Source organism: Chiloscyllium plagiosum, unplaced genomic scaffold (assembly GCF_037043375.1).
Source record: "Chiloscyllium plagiosum isolate Xiang-an unplaced genomic scaffold, Cpla_swu_hap1 HiC_scaffold_26, whole genome shotgun sequence".
Taxonomy (NCBI): Eukaryota; Metazoa; Chordata; class Chondrichthyes; order Orectolobiformes; family Hemiscylliidae; genus Chiloscyllium; species Chiloscyllium plagiosum.
In genome coordinates, this window is record NW_028270164.1 from 41,212,367 (window position 1) to 41,225,570 (window position 13,204).

Genomic DNA, 13,204 nt, shown 5'->3' on the forward strand with positions numbered 1-13,204 from the left:
TGTAAGTCCATCCCCCTACATTATCCCATTATCATCCATATGCTTATCCAAGGACTGTTTAAATGCCCCTAATGTGGCTACATTGGCAGGCAGGGCATTCCACACCCATACCACTCTGAGTAAAGGACCTGCCTGTGACATCTGTCTTAAATCTATCACCCCTCAATTTGCAGCTATGCCCGCTCGTACAAGCTGACATCATCCTAGGAAGAAGACACTCACTGTCCACATTATCTAATCCTCTGATCGTCTTATATGTCTCTATTAAATCCCCTCTTGACCACCTACTCCAATGAGAAAAGACCCAAGTACCTCAGCCTTTCCTCATAAGACCTTTGCTCCAGACCAGGCAACATCCTGGTAAGTTTCCTCTGCACCTTTTCCAATGCCCCCACATCCTTTCTGGAATGGGGCGACCAGTGAGGCCGCACTAGCGTTTTGTACAGTTGCAGCATGATGTCACGGCTCTGGAACTTGATCTCTCTACCAATAAAACCTAACATATTGTATGCCTTAACAGCACTATCAACCTGGGTGGCAACTTTCAGTGATATATGTACATGGACTCCCAAGAACCCTCTGCACATTCGTATCTCAAGAATCTTTTCATTGACCTAGTATTCTGCCTTATATATACTCCTGACATAGTCTCTCAGTTTCTTCAAGAACAGAACAGAAGCTCATGACACGTTAGATGAAAAGAAAAATCTACCTAGATTTAGAGCATGATTAGAACAATATTTCTAAATCTTAACATTTAAACTTTATTTTTCTCCGTATTTCCCAACACCGCTTTACAGCAGCTCAAATACAAAGAAATTACCTTTCCAGATCAAATCTTAAGTTCATAACTTATCCTTCCTAGCTCCCTCCTGTGAACTGAAGTCATCTTTTATAAATAATTGAAAAGCTGAGTGCAAACTTCCTCAGCTTTTAACAACTTGCAGATTTCTAGCCAAACACTCCCGGAATTCAGGTTTCACAAATTAAGCTTTTCTACTGATTATGCGTCCTGAACAGGTCAGTAATTTTTCTTCTAGAAAGGAAACTTTATTTGCTTTTGACCCCAGTCAGGTCATCTCAGAACTGCCTAAAACGTCCTATTCATGGGTTTTTTAAACTACATCAATCCTTGATTTGTTCTGAACTAAAAGTAAGCAAATAGCTTTCAATGTTTACACTCCTGTTTTAAATTAAGACAGTAAAAAAAAAAGTTCCATTAATACTCCAGGCATCCCTGCTGTCTGACATGTACTGGATTAGGTCACTGTTCTGGAAAGATTATCTCGCCTAATCTTTCCTTGAACCTCTCCAAAGAAACCAACTCATTTACCATTTTTAGACTTTCAGTTTTAAATACATAAAAATCAGCCGTCCTTCATCGTACGTTTCGTAGAGCTATAGAGTCATAAAGTCCTACAGCACAAAGACAGGCCTTTTAGCCCAAACTGGTCCATGCCTATCAAGATGTCTATCCACACTTTCCCTGCATTTTGAACCATATCCTTCTAATCCTTTCCTATCCATGTATTTGTCCAAATGCCTTTTAAATGTTAATGTTACCTGCCTCAACCACCTCTGCTAGCAGTTCATTCCATGTAAATACCACCCCCTGCTTTTTTAAGAAACGTTGCCCCTCCAATCCCTTTTATTCTTTCCCCTCTAACCTTAAACTGATACTCTCGAGTCCTCGCTTCCTCAACCCTGGGAAAAAGCCTGAGTGCATTCACTCTATACCCACCTCTCATGATATTTGTATACTGTTATAAGATTTCCCACCCCCACCCCCACCCCCACTCAGTCTCCTAAACTCCAAAGAAAGAAGTTCTAGCTTGACCAACCTTCCCCTATAAACTCAGACCGTTGAGTCCTGGCAACATCCTTATAAATGCCTTCTGCACTCTTTCCAACTTAATAACATCCTTCCTATAGCAAGGTGACCAAAACTGAACATACACTCTAAGTACGGCCTCACCCAACATCATGTACAACTGCAACGTAACTTCCCAATTTCTATACTCCGTACCCTGACTGATGAAGGCCAGTGTATCAAAGCCACCTTCACTGCCCTATCTGTGACTCCACTTTCAGAGAACTGTGCACCTGAAATCCAAGGTTCCTCTGTTCCACTAAGGCCCTACCATTCACCATAAAACTCCTACCTTGATTTGAGTTTCCAAAATTAAGATCTTAGACTTATCTATATTTAACTCCATTTCTCAGTCCACTTCCCCAGCTGATCAAGGTTCCTGCTACAATTTCTGAACCTTCCTCACTGTTCATGTTACTGCCTATTTTAGTGTCATCTGCAAATGTACTAATCATGCCTTTGTAAGTTCTCATCCAAATCATTATCAATAACGAACAGCAATGGAGCCAGCACCGACCCCTGAAGCACTCCACTACACTCAGGCCTCCAGTCCAACAAGCATCCTTCCACTATTATTTTCTGCTTCCTACTATCAAGCCAATTGTGTATCCAAATTGCCAGCTCCCCCTAGATTCCATGAAATCTAACCTTCCAGAGCAATCTACCTTGTGGAACCTTATGCAAGGCCTTTCTAAAATCCATATGAACTATATCTGCATCCCTGCCCTCATCAACCTTCCTAGACATTTTAAAGAACGCAAATTTGTTAATCTCCCATGCATAAAGCCATGCTGACTACACTGCAGGCACTGATGTCACCAACCCAAGGAATCCTAAACTCTTATATAGAAAGCAGGCTACACCACCAGTGCCTCATCCGGAGGTTCACTGATGTTACCCAGTATGGTGATGAAACATCTGAAAATGAACCTTCTAGCTCAGTGAGCAAACCTACATCCAGAACATCAACCTGAACTACAAATCTTAAAACTCACTAACTCCTAATCAAACCCTGTCTTTTCAAATGCATATGTATCTCATCTCAATCTTCTCTAGTAACCTAACTACCTCAGATATTAGGCTTATTGGTCTACAGTTCCCAGGTTTTTCTTTACAGCCCTTCTTGAATAAGGCACAACCCTCCAATCTTCCAGGACCTCATTCATGTCTAATAACGCCAAAAATATCAGCCAGAACCCCCACAATTTCCTCTTCCAGTTTCCTTGGATATATCTGGATGTAGATTAGATTACATTACAGTGTGGAAACAGGCCCTTCGGCCCAACAAGTCCACACCGACCCGCCGAAGCAAAACCCACCCATATCCCTACATTTACCCCTTACCTAACACTACGGGCAATTTAGCATGGCCAATTCACCTGACCCTGCACATCTTTTGGACTGTGGGAGGAAACCGGAGCACCCGGAGGAAACCCACGCAGACACGGGGAGAACGTGCAAACTCCACACAGTCAATCGCCTGAGGCGGGAATTGAACCCGGGTCTCAGGCGCTGTGAGGCAGCAGTGCTAACCACTGTGCCACCGTGCCGCCCACTGCCACCGTGCCGCCCACTGAGCTGAAAGGTTCGTTTTCAGACGTTTTGTCACGATACTAGGTAACATCTTCAGTGAGCCTCTGAATGAAGCACTGGTGGTGTAGCCTGCTTTCTATTTATGTTTGAGTTTCCTAGGGTTGGTGATGTCATTTCCTGTGGTGACATAATTTTCTCTGGTAATGTCATTTCCTGTTCTTTTTCTCAGGGGGTGGTAAATGGGATCCAAGTCAGTGTTTGTTGAGAGTTCCGGTTGGAATGCCATGCTTCTAGGAATTCTTGTGCGTGTCTGTTCGGCTTGTCCTAGAATGGATGTGTTGTCCTAGTCAAAGTGGTGTCCTTCCTCATCCATGTGTAAGAATACTAGTGAGAGTGGGTCATGTCGTTTTGTGGCTAGTTGATGTTCATGTATCCTAGTGGCTAGTTTTCTGCCTGTTTGTTACAGTTGTTGTGAGGTATTTTGTAAATAACATTAGTTCTGCTTGTTGTCTGTATAGGGGCTTTAAAGTTCATTAGCTGCTGTTTTAGTGTGTTGGTGGGTTTGTGGGCTACTATGATGCCAAGGGGTCACTGAAGATGTTACTGAAGTATGGTGATGAAACATCTGAAAACAAACCTTCCAGCTTTGTGAAGACCAGAATCTCAACCTGAGCCACGAATCTTCAAAAAACTCACTTGGGTGTATCTGGTTCAGACCAGGAGATGTATCCACCTTTGTGTACACTAATATGTCCTATACCACCTCTGTGATATGGACTGTTCCCAAGATAATGAACATTAACTTCCACAAGTCGTCTTGTCTTTCTCCATGGTAAACACAAAGAAATATTCATTGTGTACCTCCCTCATCTCCTGCAGTTTTAGATAGGTCTACTTGAGGGGTCCTATACTCTCTAGTTCTTTTTCCTTTAATATACTTAGAGGACCTCTTTGGATTTACCTTAATCTTCTCAGCCAAGGCTATCTCGTGCTCCCTTTTCGCCCTCCTGATTTCCTCCTTCAGTAAACTCCTGTATTCCCTATATACCTCCAGGGATTCCCTTGATCCCAGCTGCCTGTAGTTGAGCCATGCCTCCTTTTAGTTTTTCTAGCCTCAATATGGTTTGTCATGTGGGGTTCCCTATTCCTGCCAACCTTGCCCTTCATCCCAACAGGAATGTACAGACCTTGAATTTTAGCTATCTCACTTGTAAAAGCTTCCTACTTGCTGGAGGTCCCATTGCCTGCAAACAAACTACTCCAATCAACTCCTGCAAGCTCCTGTCTAATTGCATCAGAATTTGCCTTGCCCCAATTTAGAACCTGAAACTGTGGACCAGTTTTGTCCCTCTCCACAACTATTTTAAAATGAATAGAACAATGGTCAGTGGTTCCAAAGTGCTCCCCTACTGTTGCCTCAGTCACCAGTCCTACCTTATTTCCCAAACGTAGGTGGAGTTTTGCCCCTTCCCTCTATAGGCTGCTTAAGGAAACTTTCCTGAAGGCACTTAACAAATTCCATCCTATCTAAGCCCTTAACACTATGGAAGTTCCAGTCTGTTAGGAAAATTAAAATTCCCTACTACGATAATCCTATTGTTCCTACAAGTCTGCCCAGTCTCCATATTTCTGTTGACTGTTTGGGGGCTTATAGTCCAACCCCAAGAACCTCCCCATCCCCATCTCATTTAGCTCCACCTGTGAAGCCTCACTGGGTGATCCTTTAATTATTTCATCTGATTACTGCTGTGATACTCACCTTTAAACACAAGCAACTTGCCTCTCTCTCCACAACCTCTATCCACGTAAAGCACCTGTACCCTGGCACTTTAAGCTGCCAGTCCTGTCCCTCCTTTAGCCATGTTTCTGTAATGGGGCTATAATAATCCCAGTCTCATGTACCTATCCATGCCCTGAGTTCATCAGCCTTACCTGTCAGCTGTCTTGCATTGAAATAGATGCAATTTTATCCAACAGGGCACTTTCACCCCCTTTTTCAAAAACGTATCTACCTCTGCCTTAATATTCAAAGACTCTGCTTCCACCAAAGACACAACTGAGTAGACGATTTCTTATCTTTGTTTTAAATGGGCAACTCTTACTTTTAAACAGTGATCTCCTTTAGTCCATGGTTATCCCATAAAAAGAAATATCCTTTTATCATCTGCTCTGTCCAGACCTCTCAGGATCTTTTGAGTTCAGTCAACACTTGCACATGCGCTTTAGGTATTTTACATGCATCCAAGAGAGCAGGTGGGCAGGCAGGACTTTGTCTCAGTTTCACGGCACCTTCAATACAGCTATCAAGCCAGCCTGGAATAAGGGTTGAACTCCTAGCTTTCTGACTCAGGTGAGAGATAGCTGATCTTCATACAAAGTCTTTTATAAAATTTAAATTACACTGTCTTAAAGGTAGTATGACGTACTGCCTATGAACAGTTGGAAAATTTTGCAGTCATTGGTACTTAGGATTCTAGTGGCCCTGGTTTTAGTGGAAAAAAATTGCCATATTTCCATGCATAAAGTGGAATATTTCTCCTTTGTTTAGACTAGCCACAATAAAAGAAAATCTAGCCATTACAACTTGGTCGCTTTCTACTGAATTGTACTAAAAGTAGTAAATTGGATGAAGACTAACCAAAACAATATTAGGCATAAACTGGGGAATGTAGATTGAGGACAGCAGTTTGAGGGTAAATCCACATCCTTTCATGTGGCAACTTGTTTTGAAGGCCAGTTGACTTTAGTTCAGTACAAACAGTTTTAGATTAGATTAGATTACATTACATTACAGTGTGGAAACAGGCCCTTCGGCCCAACAAGTCCACACCCACCCATACCCCTACATTTACCCCTTACCTAACACTACGGGCAATTTAGCATGGCCAATTCACCTGACCTGCACATCTTTGGACTGTGGGAGGAAACCGGAGCACCCGGAGGAAACCCACGCAGACACGGGGAGAACGTGCAAACTCCACACAGTCAGTCGCCTGAGACGGGAATTGAACCCGGATCTCTGGCGCTGTGAGGCAGCAGTGCTAACCACTGTGCCACCGTGCTGCCCGTTTCCTGTGAAAATGAAGGATAAGGGAAGATTTGGGAACCTTCGATGAAAGGAGAAATTGTGACCTTAATCAAAAAGGAAAGAGGTAAACATAGCATTTGGAAACTGAAGACTGAGTCCTCAAATACAAATAGGAAATAACTAAACATGGAGTCAGGACTGGAAGAGGCCATGAAATATCCTTGGCAAATGGTTTAAGGGAAATCCTGGGCATTTTATACACATAAAGAACAAGAACGTATCAAGGGAAAGGGCACTCAAACAGAGGAAATTTGTGTGGAGCCAGGGGAAGTAGGTGAGGTCCTTAATGAATACTTTATTTTAAAAATACGAGGACCTAGTGGGATGGTGAATCTAGAGAGAGGTGTTGATATTCTAGGGCATGTCAATATGATAAAGGAGGTGGTGTTGGGTGTTTTTAAAAAGCGTTAAGGTAAACCAGTTTGCATGAGCTGATGGGATCTATCCCCAAATACTGAGGAAGGTGAGGGATGAGTTTGCTGGGACCTTGTATGAAATCTTTGTATTCACTTTAGGCGAGGTCACAGGATTGGAGAATTGCCAATGTTGTTCCTTTGCTTTAGAAAGAAATTGACCCAAGGCTCACCAGCTTGTAGTGAAGTGATTGGAAAAACTTCTTAGGGACAGGATTTATTTACATTTGGAAAAATATGGAATTATTAGCTGTTAGGCAGCATGGCTATATCTCTCAAACTTGATTGAGATTTTTTAAGTGGCAAAGATGGTTTGGGGGCAAGTTGTCTGCATGGACTTTAGCAAGGCCTTTAACAAGGTTCCTCATGGGAGGCTGATACAGAAGGTGAAGGCACATAGGACCCACGGTGAACTGGTAAGATTGATACAGAACGGGCTACTTATAAAAGACAGTAGCGGTGAAAGGGTGTTTTCTGACTGGAGATCTACAACCAATCTGGGACTCTATTTATTTGCATACATATATTTGGGAGGGGAAGGTAAATGGTCTGAGTAAGTTTGCAGACAACACAAAAAGATTAGGGAGCTGTGGATAGGGAGGAGGATTGCCAGAGGAAACAGCAAGAGTCTTTGACAGAGAAACAGCAGATGGAGTTTAATCCAGCCAAATATAAGGTGATGCATGATGTAAGGAAGATCGAATGCAGAAGGAAAGTATACAGTAAATGACAGAACCCTTGGAAGCATTAACGTAGAGGGATCTGGATGTTGACAGTTCCTGGAGAGTGGCAACAAGTGGATATGGTGGTCAAAAAGGTGTACTGTATGCTTTCCTTCATTGGTCAGGGCATAGAATGTAAAAATTGACAAGTCATGTTGCAGTTGCATAGAACCTTTAGTTAGGCTTTTTAGTTGGAATTTTGCATGCAGCTCTGGTTGCCATGCTACCAGAAGGATGTAGAGGATGTAGAAATGGAGGGTATTAGCTATGAGGAGAGATTGGATAAACTCCGTTGAAGGATATAGGGTGACCTGATAGAAGTTTTAAAAATCATGATTGTTATATTTTCCAGGCTAGATACATCGACCACTAGGAGACATAGGTTAAAGAGAAAATCTAAAGGAGATGAGAGGCAAATGTTTTTGTTTAAAAGAGGGTGGTACATGCCTGGAATACACTGCCAAAGGGGATAATAAAAACAGTATTTAAATGTATCATGACAGATGCATGAATAGGCAGGAATTATAGAGATACAGAGGCAAATGGTTATAGAAGAATACAGCGCAGTACAGGCCCTTTGGCCCTCGATGTTGCGCCGATCCAAGCCCACCTAACCTACACTAGCCCACTATCCTCCACATGCCTACCCAATGCCCGCTTAAATGCCCATAAAGAGGGAGAGTCCACCACTGCTACTGGCAGGGCATTCCATGAACTCACGACTCGCTGAGTAAAGAACCTACCCCTAACATCTGTCCTATACCTACCACCCCTTAATTTAAAGCTATGCCCCCTCGTAATAGCTGACTTCATACGTGGAAAAAGGTTCTCACGGTCAACCCTATCTAAACCCCTAATCATCTTGTACACCTCCATCAAGTCACCCCTAAACCTTCTTTTCTCCAATGAAAACAACCCCAAGTGCCTCAGCCTTTCCTCATACGATCTTCCTACCATACCAGGCAACATCCTGGTAAACCTCCTCTGCACCCGTTCCAGTGCCTCCACATCCTTCCTATAGTATGGCAACCAAAACTGTGTCGGGCACAAGCTTGATGGGCTGAAGGGCCAGTTCCTATATTGTACTGCTCTTTCTTAAAAAAAACTTAAAGAACTACGGATGCTGTAAAATCAGAAACAAGTTGCTGGAAAAGCTCAGCAGGTCTGGCAGCATCTGTGGAGACAAATCAGAGTTAATGTTTCGGATCCGTTGACCCTAAGGAAGGTTTCTGGGTGAACTCTTGGAAGCTCAATGAAAAAGCAAGCCTTAAATTGTGGGGATGGGAATGCAGCCAGGATGATCACATTTCTTTCTCTACCTGCTTTGCTTCTCCTTTTTTGTATTGGATGAACTCCAGCTGTGGGGACTGACAGTCCGGTCACATGTTTTTATTCAAAGTCCCAGAAAATTGTATGGATTGTGGATTCACCAAAATGTTTTGTCAATTTTTCTTTTGCCTCAGACTGAAAAGGACATTCTGCTTCGTGATGACCTGGAGGAAATTCAAGCTCAGTATTCTGACCGCTTTAGGTTGTGGTATACGGTAGATAAGGCTCCAGAAGGTAGATTGTAAACTTTATTTTAGTAGAGTAAATAAAGCAATTTTGCAATGAATTCTTTTTAATATTGATTAATGGAGGGCTTTTTAATTAATGTTCAATTCTGTATTCTTAATTTCACCATAAATAGAATTGGAGCCGTAATATTGTTTAGTTCATTGTTCTTTACAGCTATGTAAATGTATACATTTGGGAGCCAATCATATGAACCTTTGAGATTGTCCTTGACAGACAGTTCTGAAGATTTTTGTCGCCAATTTGCCAAAAGCATTTCCCTGTGGTTGTTCTGTGCTCCAACACTGGTGATTGAAAGTACAAAATACATGTTTTTAGTTTATAGTAGGGAAGGAGAAGGGTGAAGTATAGTTAAAATAGATTCCTTAAAAAAAAAAGAAAGAGCAAGCTAAATGGGTAGTTCTTTGATTGTGTAGATTTAGGGTTAATTTCCCTTTGCTACACCAAATGTATACTTTCCAGCATCTGTCACTTTTTTTTCTTCCAAACCCAAGGAGCAGTGAGACTAGCTGAAGTGCTCTGACTGAGGTTAACTAATTTGAAAACATGGATCTAAGCAGCATTGTGATTTACAGAAGAACTGATGTGTGGGAAATGAGGACTAGTATTAAAAGCAGAGGTTGATTACCAATAAATGTTTGTGCAGAGTGACCCATTAGAATACGGGATACCCTGCAAAGTTGTTCACAGCAATTCAAAGCAAAAATATTAAGAAAATTGAATAAATGGAATAGAATGCCTTCACAGACTCAGTGGGCTGAATGGTCTTTGAGAGGCTGAGTTAATACATTAACAATTCTGGTTATAATGGAGATTATTCTGAAGGATAAGTATTTGCTCTAAAATCATCTTTTTGGAAGGATTAATTACAAACAAAAACAGGAATCCCTGCAGAAACTCCCAAGTCTGGCAGCATTTGTGGAGATAAAGTGTTAACATTTTGACTCCAGTGATCCTTTTTCAAAACATCTAATTACAGATTTCCTCCACAATGATCAGAAGTGTTAGCCAGTGCAACAAAAATTAAATTGGGTCAGTTTCAAAATTTCATTTGTCGTTTTTCTTTGTATAGTTATTTTTATTTAACATCTCTCTGGGAGCCTGATTGTTTTCATTTCCCATTCATGGGATATACACATCACAGAGCAGCCCAGCCGATCCCTAATTGCCTTGAGATGATTTAATGTCTAAATCCACTTGACCTTACATTTTCTCTAACAATATCCTGACAAGGTAAATGTCAGCTTCAAATGGGTATTCTTGGCATTGACCTGACATCAATAAAAGCTATGTAATAGCTATCCAAAAAGATCTGTTGTTTAATGCAAATAACTTTTGTTCTAGGCTGGGATTACAGTGAAGGCTTTTTGAATGCCGAAATGATGAAGGAACACCTGCCTCCACCTGGTGATGATGTCTTGATCCTCATGTGTGGTCCACCACCCATGATTCAATTTGCATGCAACCCCAACTTGGACAAGCTCGGATATTCGCAAGGAATGCGTTTTGTTTATTAAGTGTTGAGGTTCCTATATTTAGCTTTGGGGATATGATTTGCAAACTAAGTGGAAATATTTGCACTCAAAACAATGGTGTTTGCCTTATTACTGGTATTAAGAGACATAAACTGGTTTGTATGCATGTTGCATTTAATACTGTCATTCTCTATATCAAGTATGTGTTTGAATCTGTACAAACAACATGTACAATGTATACAGTGCTGTACAGTCATTTAATCTGTCTAGAAAGTTTAAAATTCAGAGCTTCATGTTCAGTGCACCTGGAACCAAATATATGGATTCACTTCTTTTACTAATGGAAACCGTTTAAAGATGTCAGTTTGCTCCATGAAATTTATAAAAATATGTAAAGCAATCAAGAGAGACTGTGGTCACATGCAGGTGGATTTGTTGTACTTTTGAATTCTACCACCTTTATATTTTTAATTTTTTTTATTTGCACTTCATGTATTGTACTAACACTGAAAATGCATGTAAATTAGTGATTCTCTGATGCACCTGTTGGTGACCAAGTGATGCAGCATTCAGGATATGCAACAAATTAATCTTTTACCTTTTTCGCAATTTATCATCTGAATTAAAAATCTATGGGACTGGATGGTGTAATAATAGATGAGCATGCTCACTGCTGTGTTGCCCCAAGATTTAAAGGACTGAAAATTTCCTCTGGTACTTTTTTTTTAAGTAAAATCAGGCTGGTCGAAACACTCAGGATGTTTTGTAAAGAATCTCACAAGCATTTCAGGAGGGTTCTAATTTGAAGCTGAATGTTCAGACACATTTTTGGACTTACGATAAGTTGCAAGCTCATCAAGTTAAATAAGAATGCAAATATCAAACACTGGTAATAGGATCTTCAGTTATTGCAAAGCTAGCTGGATATAGTTCAATAGCAGTAATGGTCTGATTTGAATCTTTCTATTAAGGCTTCACAGAATATATTGTCCTCATTTTAGTGTGCCTGTCCAAATGATAAATAGCCTTGTCTATCTGATTTTATCTAGTCAATGTTTCCCAGTGATCAATTATAACTTTACCTGAAGTATCTGTGCCTTAGTAATTTAAGTTTTTTTTTGTTGAGAAGTTCTTCAAGATGTTCACTGTCAAAGCCTGCATTGCTGCAGGTTTTGTTTTGATCTAACTTATAGTAGCTGTAACGTTTGCTTATTTAAAATACATGCAACTCTCAACTGAGTTTGATTTTCAGGGATCTGGGAACTTCATTTGTTCTGTTGGAGAGACAGTGCCACATTGGAAATTGCTCAGCTAAGAAGAAAATAGTACCCCAAATGGCTTTTAGCAACACTGCATCAAGATCTATCCAATTCTGTGCAAAACAAACAAATCAGCTGCTTCAATCATTAGTTGAAGTATAATTGAATGATACATTTTTGGATTTGTCCTGAATATTCTGTTAGTAAATTTGGAAGATCACTGTTTTTGAGAGTGATGTATGGCACAGAATACAAATAAAATCCTTTTGGTGAATAATTTTGTGTATTGTGATGTCTTAGACCTTCAGTTTTGGAGTTATATTGTTCATACTGAATTTCAATAAGTTTGCTCAAAAGCTCTTAAAAATCACAAGCTGTTTTGCATTTATTTGAGGCAGGTTGTAGAAGTGCAACAAGTAAACATGCAGCACAAACCTTGAGTGAATTTATATACCACCTTTTTAACATTAAACCTATTCCAAGGCTCTTCACAGGAGTGCATGATAAGAAGTCACATGAAATATGGAGAAAATCCTGGAGGGCAACCTAAATCTGTTGGTAGTCAGTCCCATGTTGCAAGATTTGGAGAAATTGAATTATCGATATTGGAGTTCAAGCTTGAAAGGGTAATGAGGCATGTGGCCTTTCGAAAGTGCTTGTTAGCCACTCAGTCATCATCCTGCCTCAGTTTAACCCTCTCGAACCTTTCCATTGAGTTTTGTGAATCAAAATTCAGGTTTTCTTTTGATGTTTCAACCTCTTGTCTGACCCAAATAAAAGTTTGAAATTTGTCCTACTATCCTGAGAAGAAGGACGCAACTTCATTAAAAGTCTATTTGAAGCTGTACCATACACATCAACTACTGCCTTTTTATAGGTCAGGAGTTGGAGGTTGAAGAGAAAGTTCATTTGGAGAAAAAATTGTTTTTGCTTTAAGCACTGTTGCCTGTATGGGCTTAAATTCAATATTGCTGATAATCATTTGCAGCAAAAGAATTTTACTCGGGAAGTTGCCCATTCTGGGAGTTACCTATGTAAACTAACCTTTGTTCACATTGTCACCCATCCCTTCCCTATTAAAAATACTACATTTGTTTTAAAATTGCTACATAATGGAACTCAACCTGGAAATGAGAACAGACTAAATCTTAAACTTTGTTCCCTTTATTCTTAAACCACGTTCACCTTGTAGTTAATAATTACATTATTGGGGGGAGGAGGGTGTTTACTACTGGCACCTTGTTAAACCATGCAGGGGCAGGGGTACCG

General features: G+C 40.6%; 1 protein-coding gene across 1 annotated transcript in view; it reads left to right on the forward strand.

Moving 5' to 3' along the window:
• LOC122563254 (NADH-cytochrome b5 reductase 3-like) overlaps positions 1 to 12,212 on the forward strand; it is a 36,716-nt gene extending 24,504 nt beyond the window's left edge. The window contains exons 8-9 of the mRNA XM_043716893.2: positions 9,090 to 9,189; positions 10,546 to 12,212. Coding sequence (XP_043572828.1) covers positions 9,090 to 9,189; positions 10,546 to 10,718 — 273 coding nt within the window. The 3' untranslated portion in view covers positions 10,719 to 12,212. The remainder of the gene's footprint in view (positions 1 to 9,089; positions 9,190 to 10,545) is intronic.
• Positions 12,213 to 13,204: the final 992 nt, after the last annotated feature.